The 21,155-nt window shown below is 30.1% G+C and overlaps 1 protein-coding gene across 1 annotated transcript; it reads right to left on the bottom strand.

Moving 5' to 3' along the window:
- Window positions 1-466: 466 nt before the first annotated feature.
- LOC132712927 (uncharacterized) lies at window positions 467-17,501 on the bottom strand. Its single transcript, XM_060695361.1, has 12 exons — window positions 16,105-17,501; window positions 14,929-14,979; window positions 12,906-12,956; window positions 11,413-11,448; window positions 9,959-10,144; window positions 8,829-8,966; window positions 8,257-8,414; window positions 5,493-5,737; window positions 3,740-3,839; window positions 2,836-2,913; window positions 1,739-1,801; window positions 467-1,145 (listed from the first exon to the last, which is right to left on the bottom strand). Exons 1-12 carry the CDS (start codon window positions 16,319-16,321, stop codon window positions 1,059-1,061), a joined length of 1,410 nt encoding a protein of 469 aa, XP_060551344.1. The 5' UTR covers window positions 16,322-17,501; the 3' UTR covers window positions 467-1,058.
- Window positions 17,502-21,155: the final 3,654 nt, after the last annotated feature.

The raw sequence follows: 21,155 nt of genomic DNA, 5'->3' as shown, positions 1-21,155 counted from the left end.
AACTTTCTAGGTTCAAGGGGGGACTTTTGGAAATATTACTTCTACAGTTATTAGCACCCCTTGTCATCAAGGGATATATGGGATCAAAATGATAATTTTTTCTTAAATTTAAAATCTGGGTAAGTAAGACAACCCCTTGAAAAATTTTTTATTACCCTTTTAGTAAGGGAAACTAAAACTTTTTATAATTTTCCCCTTTTTCCCAAAATCTATCTAAATAAACCTTTTTCCCTTCTTCAGATGTCCAGGGCTTTTTCTAAGTATTGTACCTTTCCTAAAAAAATGTTAAAATTTAAATTTCATAAATTGAAACTTATAAAAAACATTTAGTTTTAAAAAAATGAAGGAAGATTACATTAATTATTTAATCAATCCTTATGTGTATTAACAAGACAGAAAAGTTAAAATATTTGTCTCGTTATAGTAAAATCTGTTGAGAGACTCTTACAGATGTAAATAAATTTAACCAGAAGGTAACAGCAAAAACCAATCCTTAACACAATAAATATGTCAACTATTACATTTAGTATGTTTCTATTTTTAATTTAGAAATTGAAAGAAGGAATTTACCAAGATATATCATTATTGTATTCAAAATACATGAAATGGTTATGTTTTGGATAGTGCCCTTCAATTATGAAAACAGACACATGTGTAAGACTTCTGTAGTAATAGTTGTGTAGAATTGATCTTGCATGTAAAACATTAGTGGCATTTTATGAAGCGCTCTTAAATCAATGCTAGAGTTATAGGACTTTAAATGTGCTGTCCAACTATGATACCAAAGACATGTTTTATGTGTCACTTTCAGGAAATTAATTTTACAGATGGAATTTCTCAAATGGCTATACATAAGTCTGAATCTGTCAGAGTTATAGACTGACAATGATCTTGAATGTATAGATACAAGCAAATATAGTTATATATGTAGTGATTGATGAAATGAAAAAAAAGCCAAAATTTTACCAAATGTCTGAGTAAGTAGGACAGTCCAACTAATCTTTAATTAGTCAAGCTAAAAATGACTCAACTATCTTAATTGGCAATGTATTTCTAATTCAAATAAAACAAATGCATCTTACCTGCAGTGCAGTCTTCTCTCTTCTTAGCATTTCATTGGTGGCTTTCATAGCAAGAAGTTCCTCCTACAACAAAATTTATTTATAGGAAAATGATTATTATTTTGAACTTTTTATCATGCTAATACCTGATTATATATATATTCAAGTTTGGAAATAAGACCGTGACAACTCAAATGACATTACTTGTAGGTTGTTTTAATTTGCAATAAAAAGTATCCAGACCTTAAATATTTTTTAAAAACATTTTTTTTTGCTTCTGTTTTCTTTTTATTGTATCATGTAAAGCATTCTTTCAAACAAAATACTCCACAATATCATCCTATACTTAATTCTCATAGTATTAAACAATTACATGTATTCTGACCAAGTACAAGTTTCTACTTTGATTGGCTTTAGCCCAGTCATTGTTTTCTGATTAACCTTGACTGTTACCGTAAGAATAAATTAATAGACCTAGCTTTAGTCCTATGAGTAACATTTATAAGCATCTAAATATAATACATGTACAATACAGAACAGATTTTCTGAAAAACCTGATCAACACAAGTGGATTCAAATGCCAATCAAGTTGTGTTCCATGATCATTAGATCTTAATGACACAAAGTCGTTCATTTTCAAGGTTAATCTTTTGAGACATCAAACAGAAATTGCGCACCTTAAGCTTGCTGTTCTCGTGTGTAAGCCTCTCATTCTCTGGTTTCATCAGAGCCATCTCTCTCTGAAATACAATGTATGTGTAACCACCTTGCTCATAAAAAATTGAAAAATGTGTCAAATGTTTGTGCAAACAAGATTACTATAATGGACAGATCCCCCTGGTTCTTTTACCTACATAGTTGTGGGCAGCACACTAGGCTTGGTTACAAATTATACTAAGTTAACTACTGACAGTCCCAACTGAACAAAAGGTTTCTCACGATAATATATTCTTCATGATTTATGACTTTTAGTGATTTAAAAGGCATGTTTCCATGGTTTTCCGCTTTGTCAGATTATAATCATACTCCATAATTTAAGAATGCCAAGTTTCATAGCAATACACTTTTCAAATTGTTTAAAAGTTACTGACTATGAATTAACATCTTTGCAGACACAAGCATAAATACACAGTTTCAATGTTAAAAAAGGAGATAATTTAAACATAATGATTCACAAAAAAGAGTTACCTGCTTTAAGCTATAGATGCAGATCAACACACTAGAAAACCATTCACTAATTCAAAGCTATAGCCTCTTTATGGTACGATTTGATTCAGAAAATTCAGAATTTATAATCACCATAGCAGAAAATATTTTAACATTTGAAGAGGTTCAAATTAACTTAGTTCCAGATTCAGAACTCACCGTGTTGCCAGTGATTGACTTAAAAAAAAAATTTTGCAATGCCCAAGCTTCTTAACCGCCACTTACTAATGCTGTATGTGAATGGTCACAAGACCCGGACAGTAAATTCGTGCCCCTTTTTATCACAATTTTATTTAATAGACATATTTCTAGTTATGTTTTGTTTTAGTTACATAGTAATAAGCGCAAAGTGGACCTCATCTGATGATGGAAAATTTTTGAAGGCCATATTAAATTTATCAGTCAATTTAATGTTCATTTGAATCTCTGCCGGCGGCGACCCGATATAACGTTGTGTTATATTGGTATTCCTTACAGTGCAAACTTAGTTAATTTTTAAACATACCTTTCAGCAATTCATTAAAGGGCAATTAAATTTAAAAATGAGCTATTATAGGAGTCTATGTACCTTCAAAAGAGGTATTTCACTGTCACTATCTTCTCTGTTGTCATCTTCATTACTGCTATCATCGACAAAATGAATCTCCTATGTAAGATATAATAATTATAAATTATCAAAATAAGAAAATGAATGTATTAAGTTAGGACAGTCAAAGAAGAGCAGTCAAAGAGACAATTCACTAAAACAATAGCATGAAAGTGAAAAATAATCTGATATTTATTAAACATTATAAAAGATAATGCACATTTTAAGTTTAAATTAATAACCACATGATAGAAGAAGTACTTTTAATCCGTATGATGTCTGAGGTTCCATTGATTAATATGTTACTACATTGTAAATGTTACATCATTAATTTCTTTTCTTCAAAATAAAGTCTTTTACATCTTACAATTCACAAAGACATTTAAGAAAATATGTAAAAAAATCACATCTTCTCAACTCAATATATATATATCATACATGTATATTAAATGTACCTAAGTTAACTCAGGAATAAATTCCTGATTCTTCCATTACAACTATGAAATTTTACCTAAAGTTAGATAACATTATCTGACACTGTCAAAATGCAGTCAGTACCGTGTTTTATAATCCTTAACACTTGCTGCATCGCATGCAGGATATGTATATTTAATACCTAAATATAATATTCATACTAGCTACCAATTGTGCATACACTATATAAAATTACCTAGCATTAAATGCTTTTGCAATTCTCATCAATATAATCATATGATCATATACTCTAGAGACACTCTTCACAGCCCATGACTGGCACTATTTGACATATCAGATTATCTCAGTTTTAATGAAAAATTGCCATAATTGTTTTGTGATTATAAAACATTAAAATTTCATCTCTCTCCGCCACTCCTATCTGCACATATACATAGCATAATGTATGTACCTTTTGACTGTCAGGTTCATTAATGTAGCCATCTTCTTGATCAGGCTTGTCATAAGTGCCATCTTCTGGGAGCAAAACATCATTGCCATCATTGTTCTTCCTGAAATTATACAATAAAAACTCACATACATGATTATTTTAGATATAAACATGAATTATATATATAATATATTTAATATATAATATATATATATATATATTATACCGTAAATGAAAAAAGGTTACAAGCCTCTGTGTTAATACTTGCAATTAACCCGACAAATTTATTAAATGATTAAATGATTTCCTTTTTTTATAATGAATTAAAGATGCTCACGTGTAACATACACATGTTTAACAGCTCTTTTTTTATAAGCAGTTACCTCTTGAGAACAGTGAAGTATACCATATTATTATGTCACAATACCATTATTTGTTTATTATTCATCCTAATGAAGGTGTAAGCTGAAATGTTGGTGTGTTAAAAATGATTTAATTATATTCATGGGTTGTTCATTTTCCCCAATTTTTCTCCTATAGCCGGTATATTTTAAATTCAAACCTATATTTATAAGGGTCAAATTTTTATGTGTGGAAATTTTACATATTCCATAAAGAATAATTCAAGAATATTCTGCCAAAAATAAGTCAAAGTTTATTGATCACAGTTACTTGAGTGACAGGTGTTAATTTAACAGCTATGTGTAGTTTTACAGCCTTTTAGGCTTTTCTATGTTTATTTGTCATTATTCTTATTTCTGTGGTTGTATTTGAAAGTTCGTTTGATATCTTCTCAGACCTTTGAGTGTCCATATTAATCATGTGATATTTTTACTATTAGCTGTTTTTCCTTTTGCAACTCACTACTAAACAAATGACAGCTCAAAATTTTGTCACTCAAAAAAGACCATTTCAGAAGTCTTAGTCTTAAACTTTGTCATACTGAAGTCCTAATGTATAATTTTAATTCTAACACTCCACATGATTATGTCACTATAGACAAAGAAGAAAAAAAAATGTTGTTGAACTGCCAATAAACACTGGTTAGGGACTACTTGTATATCCGGCTGTTATGTTTTCTCCTTGATTATATAGTTTACAAAGTCTTTTAAAGCAATAATAAAAAGCATTTTTTTAAAAATATTTTCAGTTCTTATAATGTTTCTTTTCATACAATATCAAAATAATATCTCACATACACAAACGCCACATATTTGATCCATATCAGTTAATAAATATTTTGGCAAAACGGCGCCAATCCATAAGCAGTATAATGATGTCATCCTAAATATACAACTCATTCATAAACGCTGACGTCATTTCATACATACAAGAATGATAAATGGGGCACTGATGTTAACACAATACAATCCATTCTAGGACGTAAGTTTTTATTGTTGAAAACTGATATAATAAAGTATTTTCTTATTATTTCATTTGTTTAATAATTTCTATATCTTAGCAACAGTAGGGTGTGTAAATTGACAGCGTTATACGAAAATCGGCACCAGAAGTTATTTCTGCTTGGAATAACATTAGTGATCTTCCTACTGCCTTTGTGGTCAATTCATACGCATCAAAACTCCAAAACCGGTGTTAAATAGCCGATAAATACCGCTAAGACCGATATTATTTCTTAATTAATTTACATGCTGGGGTCAGAACCCAATATAGATCCTTGTTTGGCAAGTTTTGGATGAAGTAGTGTGTATTGAACAAATGCATTTACTAAGTCCCAACTTAAGAATACAGTTAAGGTACTAAAAAAACTTACAGAGTTTTAAGGTACGCTTTGTATCCTTCATTCATTAGCGTTCTTAAGCTGTTTATCATTGTCTCTTCCGATAAATGAACAAGCTTTTTGAAAAATGTTTGCTCAATCATCTTTTTTCTTGGCTGTTCCACAATAGCCTGTCTGTCCCAGGCATCACCAACTGCCTGTACAAGACCCCAAACCTCTGTGTTTGTCTTTGCTAAGGCTAAGTGATTCTTCAGATTGTACCTAGCCTTTGTAGGTGTCTGAAAGGTAAAGGTTAATTTGCTAAGAAAGAAATTACTAGTAGTGACAATAATGCTACAATGCTAACCATTATATATACAAGATGCACAAGTTAAAAAAATCAAACACAAAGCTAAATAAATTTACATTTCTTCTTCAACACATTTTTAGTACTGGTATAATTGTTTTAAATCTTGTCTACTAAACAATTTTAAGTAAATAATACATGAAACATTTTTCTAAAAGGTCAGAATCACACCAAGTCAGGGGAATAAGAGCATTAGTATGACAATATTGGCTATAACTCCCTTTGAGTTACCCAACCATAACTAGTGGCAGTGATGATAGTGTGTAACCAATTGTTTGCAATGGTAGCCAAACAGAGATATATTATATATTTGTAGAATTTGAGAAAATATATTAAAGTCTATGAAAGAAATGTTCAAATGTTTGATTATTACTTACTTATTTTTCTTGTTTGTTTGTGGATTGAAATGATAATTTACGGACTATTCATTAAAGATTTTAAAACATGTTCAGTACTATGGGCGTTTAATTAACATTAAAAAAAAAATATATTCAAATTTCCTTTTGTTGTAAATTTAACAATGCATTTGGTAAAGACTTATTATTGCTAGAGTGGTCAGTTTGACAGTTACCACACAAACTGCCAATTTACAAAAAATCTTATGCATCTTGTTTTTTTTTATCTAAAAATAACTTAATTATCAGGTTGAATGATTTGACCTTTACAAACCATCTTTTCATTAGTCTAAATTTATTTATGCATCATATTGACATAACAATTTTTCATTGGTCGTTTATATCATTGGCGGTAAAATATTTTCTTTCTTTTCTCCTTGACAATATTTGTCTTTCTGTATTAGTTGACCATTTGGATCACACATGTTGGTTAAAATTGAAATTTCCCACCCATTCAACATTTAGATACTTTCTTGTATGAATGAATACAAGTAATTCGATGTTGGTTCATTCATTGATGTTTTTCAGTGTTTAAACTGCAACATGTGTTTATGTACTGTAAGTTGATTAACATTTATGTTGATATGATATATATTATGTTGATGATGTCTTTGCCCGAGACTCATTGAATCTCAGGAAAGCCTAAATCTAGCAAGCTGGTAATGGCCAGTCTTGAAGATTATACTCCTAAGGAGATATTATGACAATCACTTCGTAGGTCTTTCTGTGGAATATTATATTTGAATGATTATAATTGTATATGCAGGTTGACTAACAAAGCATTTTGATTATAAATGATGGCTTCTGAGTCACATACTGATAATTTAATTATATGTGCTTTGTGAATTTGATGTGATTCAAGTCATCCATGGTACACGTATACCTATATTTCTTTTTGAAGTCACCATGGAATTTTACCTTACATATATAAAAACTATAGAAAATTCAATGAAAGAATTTTTCAATATCTCCATTTATTTACAAACCTCATGATTATTTTTCTCATTATTTGTTAAGAAATATGAAAAACTCATTTTGTAAATAAATATATGTTCAGACTATAGTTTGTTTCATACAGTATTGTGTGTATGTTAAGCTGTCTTGTTCACTTTCATATTTCTTAATAAGAAAGTGTGTCTATTTAGACAGAATTGTGATATACAGTTACCATGGAGACTGTCATTTCACAAAAAAATCCAACTTATCAACTTATATTTTTATTTTTTAATTCACCATTAAATTATAATTGTATTACAAAAAAATAGGAAATTCTATAAATGGATTAAAGCAGCAGGCCTCCAGAAAATAACAGAAAAACAAATGTTGTACATATATTTCAAAATCCCTCCTTACAAACCTTATATTTGAAAGAAATAAATATGACACTTCAAAATGTTCAGAATTTAAAATTTTTGCACTGAAAACAAACTGTTTGTTTTTACGCACTTAGGATACACCTTCTTTTATTATCCTACAGAATTCATCCATCCTGGTTGTTTTCTAGTACAGGACAGTATCGTGACCAGTAATCCAGAATGCAAGGAATTCGGGATTGTTTCAAACAAGGAGGGAAACAAATAAACTGCTTTGGTTTTGATACTTGTAGTATTTTGTAAAACTTATAATTATTATAAATAAATTTTATAATATATATGATGACCAATATATTGATTTAAACTTTAGCTTGAAAAATGGTTATAGCCAACTCATTGACGAATATTGATATACGATCCTGGGCATACGGGATACAGGGATTTTTCCAAACCACTGTTATGACAAGTGACAATGTTAAATGAATTATCTTCTCCTATTTATTTTGGCTATTGCCACAGTTAGGTATTCTATCATACAAAAAAAAACACTATATATTGATTTAAATGCTGTTAAACCTTTTTTTTTAATTTATACAATTTTTTTTTAGTTCAATTGTGAAAGAAGCTTTAAGCTTATAGACAAACTCTAGAAAACACCATTTTGACACAATGTGATGATCAATTAATTGTCTTGAACCAAAATAGGACTGCTAAGATAATGATTGCAGTAAACTGTTATTTACCTCATAATCAAACACTTTCATCAGACTTGAATAAAAGTTATTCTTCTCCTTTTTCGTCATTTTGGAAAAGCCCTTTCCACCTAGTTCTCTTATTAGGTTTACTTTTTCTATAAATGACATCGGCTTTGCGAAGCCATGGACTGTGTTATGGTGGACACCTGAAACCAATTGATACATTTCATAACAGCTATACATCTATACACAATAATTGTTATGATATATATTGATCATAATAATCTGTCTTCCACTTCTGCACTAGTCATTTGTAGCAGGAATTCCCAAAAGCAGATTACTTGAAACAAGACCAGTTACCCTGATTTTTTTACACTTAAATGTTTATATTATATCATATTCTAAGTCATGCAAAGTTTAAATAATTCTATCCTAAGAAGATCACATGCTTAGGGGAGAAAAACTGTTTAAATTATAGCTCAGTGAACAGAGCAACAAATTGGTAAGATTTGCTTATGACTTTGCAACACTGTTGAGAACACAGACATAAAAACAAGCCCTCCTTAGTTGTTTTTGTATAGTTGAACTAAAATCAGGATATAATTTAAATCAAAACTTACCAAGAAATAAAGCTTCATCTTGTGACACACCTTGATAAAGTGTCATCTGTATTGTAATTTGGCCCCACAAACCATTCTCTTTCAGTGACTGAAGGGCCACTCTGGTGTGATTACCTCCAATTACATACACTTTTGCACCTAAAATAAAAGATGTAGATATACTTATTTCAATAATTCTGTAATTCATTAGGCTCAAATACTCTAAATGGATTTATTGTCTTAAAAATACTCCATTCCAATAATATTTGACAAATTTGTCATTTTCAAATTGAATTCATAGTAAACATCAGAATATTCCTGTGCCACTTTGGCATATCAGGCATTGGAGGGTTTAACTTGGAACAACTGAACTTTTCAGTCAAATTTGACCCATATAACAAAATAGGAAGCAAGACACAGAACAAATTCGTTTTTTTATATTTTAACTTACATCACAAGTTTTTAACATATAGACAAATCGTGAGTCAATACTGGAACTTTTTGACTAAATTTTAAATTACATTAAAAGTCAAATTAAGTAAATTTACAGATGATATAAAGGTGAAAAAAATATTTATATGCTACTTATGTTTTTAGAAACCGATAGTACAAAATGTAAAGTACCCCGGTCCTGTTTAGTTAACATTATTTCGGATTTGGTTATAATTGTAAGTTAGTGAGTATTTTTATTCATAATGTCAGACATATTTTTTACTGAGATACAAATCTGATTGGCTTAATATTTTGGCAAATGTAAAATAAATACATTTGAAACAAATGAATAAAAAAAATATTCAATCTCTCTTTTCGTTTTCATCAAAGGGGAGAAAACAAAACTGCAATGTGAAAGAACTATTTTTAATTTGTGTTAACTTGTACATGATTATGAATAATTAGCGAGGAGTTCCAAATACACTTAAAAATTGGACTATCTACATGACCAACCTAGCACAATGATTTTTCTCTGTACCGCTTTTCAGACTGTCATTTGTTTCCCAGACAAAGAATTTTGGATCATAGATTCTGCTGCTATGTCATCTGATATTCTTTTAGTGTTTGGTATACATTCAATAATGAACCAAAATGTAAAAAAAATATGTAGAATTTTAACAACACAATAAGATATGATGGATTTTATATTTAATTATTACCTTCTGATGTTGTCAGTTGTTCAGAGGTGTAACACTCCTCCACTTCTCCATACAAAACCACCAGTTGCTCAGGATTTTTAGAAAATGACTCTTTCAGATCCTGGATGTGTTTAAGGTCCAGGGCCCTCGTCTGGTGTGCGCGGCCTGGTGCAAAAAGGTTGTCCAAGTGAACAGGAACACATCGCCCTGAAATCATATTTTTATGCAATATCTGAGTAAAGTGAAGGTGTAAAGTTTCAACAACATGTACAAAAATTAAATGTGAAGGAAACTTATAGAGACCAAAGATTGTAACAATGTTCTCAATTTCTACTCAAAATGTCAACAACTTTCCAATTATCTGCAGTACAAGCCTTGCCAAAACATAAGTAAGATTACTTAAAGATATAAATTGAAAACATCATTTTCTTGGTGAAAATTATCATTAATTTTCATCTTGAGATTCAAGAGAGATTTATAGATTTGAGATTTACAGATCAATGTCATTAAATAAAATATTAAAATATTCAAAAATCAGTGTTGTGATAAGTTTTTTTTGTCCCAATATAAATCAAATCTGTCCTTTGTAATCTATATATCATAAATAATAACACTAATTTGACTGTCAATGCCATTTATAAGTCAAATTCATTGTATATTTTTAAATTTTTTGATTCAGTAAAAACATCAATTGTTCAAGTATGAATCAAATCTGTAAAGTAATAACATGTCAATTTATGCTAAATTTAACTAAAAAATAAGATGTCTGAAGCTAAATTTGAACTGGACCTAGTTTTTATGATGTCAACTTCATCTGTGTACCAATAAAAATTACAATTAATTGCCTTCCTAAAATAATACGATCATCAGGGAACCAATTATTTTGGTGACAAAAGAAAAAAGGTGATAACTAAGTTAAAAAAAATGTTGTATTCTTAAGCCAATTTGAATAAAAAAGACTATATTAGGTCAAACTACTATCAGAGTTATCAAACTTAAAAAAACATAGTTGCACTGTGATATTGTTTTGACATGTTTGATATTTCAAGTTAAAATTAATACCTTTACTAGTTCCTGTAATAGGACAGGACTTATATTGATAAAGTTATAGCCAGTTACAGCAAAAAAATAGCAACATTAAAAATCAAGATCATTTATGACTCAAGATCAATGTTTAGTCTTGTCAACTTGGAGGCCTATCCTCAATTATTGTTGTTTCTAAGTATGAGGACAAGTCATTCCAAAATAAATAAGCTATGGCCAAACTTTTGTATTATTTTTGGGGAATTTTCTTACTCAAAAAAGATACACAATTATGTCAAACTTAAACTGTCACGAGTTATGAAACTTGACATACACAGAGGTATTTTGTAATTTTGCATCAGTTTGTCATTGTTTGTCCAAGAATCAATAATTTCCAGATACCGATAACAAGTTTTTCAGCCAATCATAGCATAAATGAAAATATAACATACCCACAATTTTCTCATCCACTAATTGTCTCTGCAGTCCTGTAACACAAAATGAGTTACTACAATGTAATGTTTGCAAAAAAACCCACATTTATACGAGACCATAGTACAGTATTCTTTTGCCTGTCAGTGTCATATTTACATACACATACTTATTTATAAATCATAAAGACCTATGCTCAATAATTCATGTTGAATATCAATGTTCTTACACTGCCACTCAAATCAAGAGCTTTGACCTAGTATACAGTAATGACCTAAATTTAATTATGTTTCATCTGCTGGCTGTGGGCACTGTCCACCATTTTAGTTTCATAAGGCTAATTCTTTCTCAAGTTATTGTTACTGATCAGATAAGATTAACAGGAAGTACATAATGGTTATGTACATACATACAGACTCAGACCAATTTATCACAGAATGCTTTCAACCTTAAATTATCTTAAAGGTCATTAATGTTCTCCCTCATTAAATACATTAAAAATCTTTAAAATACAGTAGAGTCCCGCCTAATGACCATCCCATTTGCATCATACCAATCCAACCAATCTGATATTACAACCAATTTTTCAAAAGACAGATTTTTTTCTTCTAATTTCTTTCAAAACTTGAGAGGTCCATCCAACTAAAACTATCAATACAACCACTCAAATTCTTCTGACCAATTAACAAACCTGCTTGTATAAATTTAGAACCCTTTCAAGATGATTAAGACAATATCTGGATAAGCTGTAAAATGATGTGTGTCTATCTTTTTACTGCTGTTGGGAATTTATATATATTGACCTGTGTTTTTAATACATTAAGAACTAATTGATAGGTGTGAAATTCGTCTGATTATCTTTATGTTTGATGTTTCTTTAAAAAAATTTAATGGTAACAAAAGATTATTTGAGACAAGAAAATTGATTGCTTTAATATAGTTGTCAAGTATTTACAACATTTTTTATTTGGAATTAAGTCTATCTGTTTGTTTTTCTTGAAATTTCAAGGTTTTTTTAAAAACTTTTGCTTCCTATCCATTGAATAACTTTGTAAGAAGGTTTTTTAATTAATGCTATACTGATTTCATTATTACTTTGATATTTAGTATTAAATCGTAACAAAGAAACAAAAACAACTTTTTTTAAATCATCATAATTACTCTAGAAAAAGTTGAATACTCCAGATAATCCTACAGCTTAATTCAGAATAAATTACCAATCAATCATATGGTTACACCATGACCCAAAAGGTATCTATTGATGCCAACATCACTTAAAGAATCAATGTAAAATTAAGTCCACCCCACAATTACGAGACCATTATATATATAGATAAAATAATAATGTAAATAAATAACAAACTCCATATATTCGGTAGCGCTTTAAATGCATTCTTCGCATATCTTCAGCCGAAACTTTAATATTTTATATATATATTTGATCATCAATTTGGTAAACATTGCCAACACGTAAAGTTTTATATATAAGATTACATTAATATAAAAGCCTAACCTGAGGTAGGGTGCAGCTGTGAACTGTTTGGGGAAGATGCAACATCTGTTCCTGTAATAAACAATCAATAAAATATAGAACAGTAAACCAAGAGCAAAATATTTCTTGTTGCTTTCTCTTTCTTAGTGCACTGTTTGTGACAGTGAAAATGCATGACTGAAAACAGGCAAGGTCAAAATAACTAATGCAGGCATCTGAAATAATGTCACAATTTAAAATTTATTATTTCTGCTTTGTCTCTGAAAAATGGAAGTTTGTGTGTAGTTTTTTCTGGTTTTTACCTTCATTTTAACACATTTGTTTGATAATATCTCACCAATCAATCCAGCCAAACAGCTTTCCTGGATAACTAACCAGTAATACTCTTTTCATTGCAAGTGTTTAACTTCTAATCCCACCTGATATCTAAAGTAGCTGTGAGAGACAAATGACCATTATAATTGATGTCCATGATGAATTGTCATTGATAATGTATGCATTAGAAAAGTGAAGCTGATAAAATTGATTTAAAATAATAATAAATTTCGATAAAAGCACATCACAGTAATTATAAGGCCTAATTTTTGGCCTATCACAATGTTACAACAAATTTACTGCCATAACTCTTCAAAACTGTTTCCCTAGCCCCTCATAACCTCTCTGTTATTTATCAAAGACAAAAATTGATTATGAAAAGATAACAAGGAGCAATAAAACTGACATAATACAAAACACTATTATCTATAGCTATCATCAATAGATACAATATTGATGTATCGTTGATATTTTTCTGTGGATCAATAATCAATATACAATTTTCAGAAAATAAGGTAATTTTGACTACATAATTAAATTTCTAGAAATTATGAAAATTCACCCAAAACATATACATAATGAGTAATCTATGTCTAACATTATGCTGTTGTTATAATATAGTGGAAATATTTCACAGCAATGAGGACAAAAAATAGTCTGCAAAAAATCATGCACTGGGCTTTTATAAAGACACTGAACAGAACATGTTTTTAACTGAAATAATTTAAACAGGTATGAAAGTAAATGAAAGACCGGTTATTACAAGTAATTATCAATATATGAGCCGCGTCACGAAAAAACCAACATAGTGTGTTTGCGACCAGCATGGATCCAGACCAGCCTGAGCATCCGCGCAGTCTGATCAGGATCCATGCTGTTCGCTTACCAACCCTATTACAAGTAGAGGAACTGATAGGGAACAGCATGAATCCTGATCAGACTGCATTGATGGGCAGACTGGTCTGGATCTATGCTGGTCGCAAACACACTATGTTGGTTTTGTCGTGACGCGGCTCATATCAGTGTATCTTAGATATTTGTCATCTGATATTGGTATATCGTCGATATGCATTGCACTTAATCAATGACAGCTCTACAAAAGACTAATTTTACTTCTAAAAATAAAAACATAAATACATCTAATGAATTTTAAAATTGACACCTCAAATACTTTTGATCTTACTTTATGTCAAATTTAAGAATGAAAAATACAAAGGTCTTCTAAATAACTAAAAAAAAATATGGAGAATATGCAATAAATTCATTGTTCAGGCCACAATGTCAATGCAATCTATCACATTGGTACAAGTCAGTATGACTATCTTTTGTGCAATTTTGGGAAAGGATCTGGGTCCAGCCAATGATTTGGGAAAAAAGACCATGTGATACCTAAATTGGAAACAAAGAATGTTGCTTTTTTTCACATAATGTAGGCAGTGGCATAGCGGCAGTGTCAATTAATTGTTTAGAGACAGCAAGCTTACAGAAACATGGTGGTTCTTTTCAGATGCCAATCCTAACACAGATTGGTGCTAGAAATAATATTTGAGCTTGATAATGTTGCAACGCATACTTGTATTATCAGAGTGTGTAAGTTTTATTCAAATACTTTTGGCTACTTGAATTCTTGGGTAAGGAATTGTTAAAATTGTAAGGATTTATAATAACTATCATATTCCCTAATATATATGCACTATGGGCATTATTTTTAAGTGCATGAACAACTTACCAGTACTGATGTCAGTGCTACTATCCTCATTCTCAATCAACTCACTGTATACTAAAAATGAAAAAAAAGAATTTGATTGTACTAAGAAATGGACAGTTTGTCTGAATAGACTTTTCTCTCATTCTGCTATAACATATGCAATAAAATTTAAAAGTATAAGCTGACATAGTACTTTCTGTTTGGCTTTTTTCTACTTAAGTGATACCAGTATTCCTTTATTGAATACAAATGTCTACATAGATCATTTTAACTAACTTGTTCAATACTTCATAGCTACTCATGTTAACATACTATAGTGTACAAGTCATGTAAATTGTCAATAAACTTCAGGCACAAGGAATTCCATTTCATCATTTATGGAAACCAAGTACAATTTTTTTAATTAAAGTAGCTAAGTTGGTATTTATAAATTAGTGGACTGCAAAGTTATAGTTTTGTATAAATATTTATCACAATTTCATCTACAATATTAGAGAGAAAATATAATTAAAAAAAAACTATATGTTAAGCATAAAATGTTTATGCACAGTTATTGTACATTAGTTTTTTATTTTATTTTTAACACTGCTTTTCCCAAAATAACCTGTATGGAGAAGGGTACAGTTTATTGATATTAGAGTGTACTGGATATTAATAGTCAATTGTTAAATAGCAAATGCTAAATTGCACATTTGACAGCTTTTCTGTAACATGTAGGCTTCATAACTTCTGATCCCCTTTCAAAATTCCATTTTGTTCAGTTCTGCCCAATGTTCACTTCTTTTAGTACACAATTATTTTTTACTTGGGGACCATACACTGCTTTAATGGAATTGCACAAATTGAGCAAGGTTTTATGATCACCGCCATATGAACACATCTGCGGATGTTTCTAAATTCCAAATTACAGTATTTTAGTTCTGCTAAAGCTGGTGCTAGAGGGCTTGACAGTAGTTTGCAGCACTTTCCAGTAATGTCCATGAACAGGCTCAATCAAACGGAGCCTGCTACATTTTCAGTTTTGCTGTTTTGGACTTATTTTAGGGAATCTTTTTCTCAATCTGTCTATTTTTCTGAACCCTACTAGCTTTGTAAAAACACTAACAGTCTCCTGCTAGGTAAAAAGCTAACTTTAGATATCTAAAGAAAGAGCATATTAACCTGATTTATCGATAAAACAAAGTGATATTAAGGTACCTTTCTTGAAAATCTTGCAGAAAATGGACCTAGAATCTTTCTCCAGAGCCTTTTTGAATTTAGAACACAGTAGATTCTTGTCTGCTAGAAAATCCTTTATTCTGACTAGCCTCAATGCCCCTTCTGTTGTCTCAATCTGAAATAATATAACATAACACTTAGCAAAATGAATGGCCTTTAAACAATCTTTAGTCATATTTAAAAGAGTCATTACCATTCCAAATTCATTTTTGTATGCAATATTGCACAGTAAATGGGGAAAAACAAAACATAATGCATGCCTTTATAATTTACCATTACATTTTACAACTGTTTTTTGTTTTGGGTTTTTGTTGTTGTTATTTTGTTGTTGCTTTTTGTTGATTTTTATATATAATGTGATTGTATTTACTGTCAATCAACTTTTCTGATATTCCATAGACACCAAATAGTTCTATCATTCAATAACATATAAGTAATATTAACAAAAATGCTATAATTTATTCAGAGATTTATGACCCTTCTCAATTAAAAACCAATGAAATTGAAGCGTAAATAATAATGCTATAATTTATTCACAGATTAATGACCCTTCACAGCTAAGGAAGGGTGCGAAAGATTGGCCCCTGATTTTAATCATCAAAGTCTAGTATTATGACAATTAACAACATGTAGTGAAATGCCATTTAAAAAGCCCCTCATGTCAGCAGGTGTCCATGCAATTTACCGCTATCTAGACTGGACAAAGTGGGAGGGGGTGTAATTTGCCTACAGCATTCTAATGTTACTCCCCATAGATATTATTCTTTGCGTAGGAAACGGACAGTTTGACTAAAACGGTTCTATCAGTACTTTGAAATAATTGCTGTAAAAAAACATGTTTACCTCTTTGTAAATTAAAAGCTACCATAAGATAAATCCCTGTCACGAATGAACAGACGACGCCATTTGCCATGGCATACTCGATTATCATCATAATACGCAGAACAATGTTCCATGACTGGTTCGTTATTCAGAGCGTTCGGTGAAATATTTTAAAGTAAGGCCTGTTCATAATTCCAAGTAAAATTATTTTTATCAGAGCACTAATACCGGAACATATTTTGTATGACAACGTAACTTATAAACCCACCTAAATCGAACTAAACCAATACCGTCATCTTTACTCAATAAACTTTTAAAAACTAGTAATTATTTAGTTTATCAGAAAGCCCGAAAATTTAAAATTGTTGTGCATAATTGATGTTCCAGCAACAGTCAATTTAAATTATGAAAGGAAGTCTAATATAATTTATAATATGAGTATAAGAGGAGTATGTTAGAAACACATGCTGTTCAAATTAGTCCACTAAATGATTTTAAAATTGATATTAAAAAAATATGTACTTCACCCAGTAACATATAAATATATAACATTAGCAGAAATGAATTCAAATTTCAATGTCCTATTCTTTATACTTTCTATCGTTTCGATACTTGTAATATATTTATTTATATTTTTTTGTTGTTAATTGTCTTAAAGCATTAATACAAAAGATTGTAAAATCATCATTCACCAAAGTGCATATAATAGAATCATATTACTTTCATTGCAGGAATTTATAGAAAGAAATCTAGGAAATATTCTCTAAATATGCCTTTCTAGAACTTGACTGATAGAAATAAGCATAGTTACTCAAAAGACCTGGTGAAATAAAATAATGAGAGAACGGTTCTAGATATACCAGTAAATTAGCACTGACAATGACCGAATTTACTATGTTTATTCTGTGACATAATATATTAATTATCTGGGACATAATGAAATATAAGTATTATGTCCTAGCTTTATTGTTTTTCTTTCTATCTTGACATGAGTTGAAAATATGTTAAAACACGGACTTGAACTGAAGTCCATGGTTAAAATAGGTAATACAGATCTACTAAGTAATCTATGAAAATATCTTACCTTTAGAGTGCAAACACTCGAACCAGGTGTTATAGATGTAACATTCCCAGGCTGTGTCTCTCCTTCTTCTACCATCAGTATTTTACTACCAACTTTACAAAGAAACCAAGACATTCTTACGGGTAGATATAGCCTTACAAATTTTTTTTAAAGCTTGGAAAAAACTACCACTTGACACTTGCCAGTGAAGAAATGACCTTTGGCAAGACCCGGAGTCACGGCAACCCGAATTTCGACCAGTAAAAACAAACGGTTTCAAATCACGTGACTATTAAAATTTCCGGTCATCACGCTGAACATCAAAGGTTTCCTTATCAGCAGCTAAAAACGGGGACCCCGATTGAGATATTCGGTTGTCACGTGACCCTGTTGATGATGGAACCGCGCGCCAATTACTGGATAGCCAATTAAATTACCCGCTAATCATGTCGCACCAGTATGACTATCAATTAAAATTCAGACAGATTTTATAAGCCGCTGATTTTGGAAGAAGATGGAGCCGAAAATTATGCAACTTCTTCAGATTTTTTCCATATTGGTAAGTCATTTATCATTTTGTTGCTTTTTTATTTATAATTGTGTGTGAGTGCTTTTGAGTATATAATACTTTGTGATTGAATTATATTGGAAAGTATGTAATACAGTACATAATTGCATAGAAAGTATTTATTGTTAGGCACATACCACGAAAGAAGAATCTTTATCAAGCAATGTTTTATAAGAAAATTCAAATTATGCATTCTATTGTTTTCTGTCAATATTTTATATACATACGGATAGAATGCCCATTGTAAACCAGTTAAGTTTAAATATTTTCATGATTTAATTAGTTATATATCCAAAATTATTTTGACATTACGAAAAAAAAAAGAGTTCAGTATACAAAAATTACAATATAATTATCAATTATATTAGTTAGATGTAATTTGATTGATGATCTAATAAGATCGATTTTAAAAACGAGTTAAATCTTAAAATATTAGAATCCGAATATTTACTTTGGAAAAAGAATATTTTGAAATCTATAAAACTTTTATAAATAGAAAATCTGAAATACCTTTGAACATCTGAAGACCAAGGTGATTGCTTAATTATGAAAATGTTTCATTGAATAGATTTGAATTGAATTGTCATAGATATATTCTTTCTTCCTATGCTTGTTTACCTGTACTTAATTACTTTGACTTTTAATTTAGGCTGCTGTAAAATACCTTCATACATTAGGTTGCCATCGTCAATTATGTGCATACAAATTTACTTATAAATACAATTGAATTTCCTTATTCGTGATCAAGACCGATTGTGATTAACAAAAAATTCTCAAAACTTAGTTAAGATCTGTAAATTAATATTTTAAAAAACAAACTTTCGAAAAATTTTCAAACTTTATATAGATGATCCTTAATCGGTGCTATTTACTTCACAGCTATCTTAATTTAAAAACTGTTATACTGATCACTGATCCGTAGCAATGATCACCAAGTAACAGTAATCCCCCCCCTTCCATACCAATTAACATCACACAAGTTATGAGTATGGACTATGGTTGACTGCATTATCGCACATTTGAGAAACGATTAGCGTACTGTATATAATAATTGTATATAATAAATTATGACAAGCCATTTCTTCTTGCACGGGTAAATGATAATAATAAATAATTTTTAACATAAATTTATAACAATGCGCTAATATTTCTGACTGAAAAAAACAACAAAACATAATTTTATATTCATACTTACGCTCTGTTTCATACTCGAATCCAATGTCGCTAAGTATTACCTATTTTATACACAATTTAATTCGATTATTATTGTAGGTCCTTAAAAAAACCCAACATAAATCGAGGAAACTTATTGTGGCACTTGCTTACAGGTTTGCAGATTGAATGTTTTAATAAGGATTCCAGGTATAAAAGCTGGATGTATCATTAAAGATATATATATATATATATATTTATCCACATGATGTGGTTACCTTTGACTTGAAACTGACTATAACTGACCGGACAATTAAACTTTGACATAGACACTACGATGCTTTTGAGTTTCTGATGCAACAAACATTGAAACAAATAGACTCGTCCAATTTGAAGGGGGGAGCACTACGTATTTACAGAAAACAAAGAAATTATATTAACAGTCAATAATGAACTTGAAGATTTGCCATTTTTTATAAACTTTGCTACTTAAGTTTAATGATCACAATTATACTGTTTTTTGTCGTCTGCTGCTAACTACCTCTAAACTAAAAGTAAAACTTCTTGATAGAAATACCTTCTTACATGTATACTCGGTATCCTATGATATCAAGGGTTCTATGATATCAAGGTATTTAAATTTTCTGAAACTACTAGTAAAAGCAACTCATGATGATGCTGATATTTGTAAAACTTGCACACTAGATTCATTTTCATCTGCCAATAAAAATTTAATTTGGTGAATAATAAATATATTTGTGGCAAAAAAAACTATTTTATAAAACCTTCATATTTTACTACCATTTTCCTTAATGGTTTTTACACAGTCAATTAAAATATGTTTTAAATACATATACTGACAATATAGTCTGTTCATATAGTTTTAATTTTATAGCAAGTTAACTGTTGGAAGTTTTTCACAACTTTACTTGAAAGTTTTGACCCATCTATCCGTCCATACTTGCTTTTTTGGGGATTACCTTGATACCGTAGTAACCTCCTGAAATTACCCAAAATGGCAGACATTGAAAATATTTTAAAAAATGTCATTTTCATTGGTTCTTTTGGAGTCCAAGATTTAAAAAAGATATTGAAGCAGTCGAAAGAGTCAGTTAAAAAAAGAGCAACAAAAATGGTTCAATGTATCAGAAATTTATCGTATGTAGAAAGATTAAAAATTCTGGAAATTTCTACTTTGGCTTACAGAAGATTTACTGGGCAGGAACCAGTTTCCGGACAAGTATTATAACGGCTTAATTTTGGCTTTATCAATGACGCTCGGTATAACATGTCATGAAGATGCTTGGTTTGATTGTTTGAGAAAATAAACTTCCTTCCAAGTTGATACATCATTAAAATTTCGCGAGGATATCTTACCTGAGTTTTAAAAACAGCCTTATATCCCTTTGGGGCATGTAATTTGTT

This window comes from Ruditapes philippinarum, unplaced genomic scaffold (genome assembly GCF_026571515.1).
Source record: "Ruditapes philippinarum isolate M1 unplaced genomic scaffold, ASM2657151v2 ctg6952_1_1_1_1, whole genome shotgun sequence".
NCBI lineage: Eukaryota > Metazoa > Mollusca > Bivalvia > Venerida > Veneridae > Ruditapes > Ruditapes philippinarum.
Note: the sequence above shows the minus strand (reverse complement) of the source record. Positions and strands in the feature narration are given on the sequence as shown.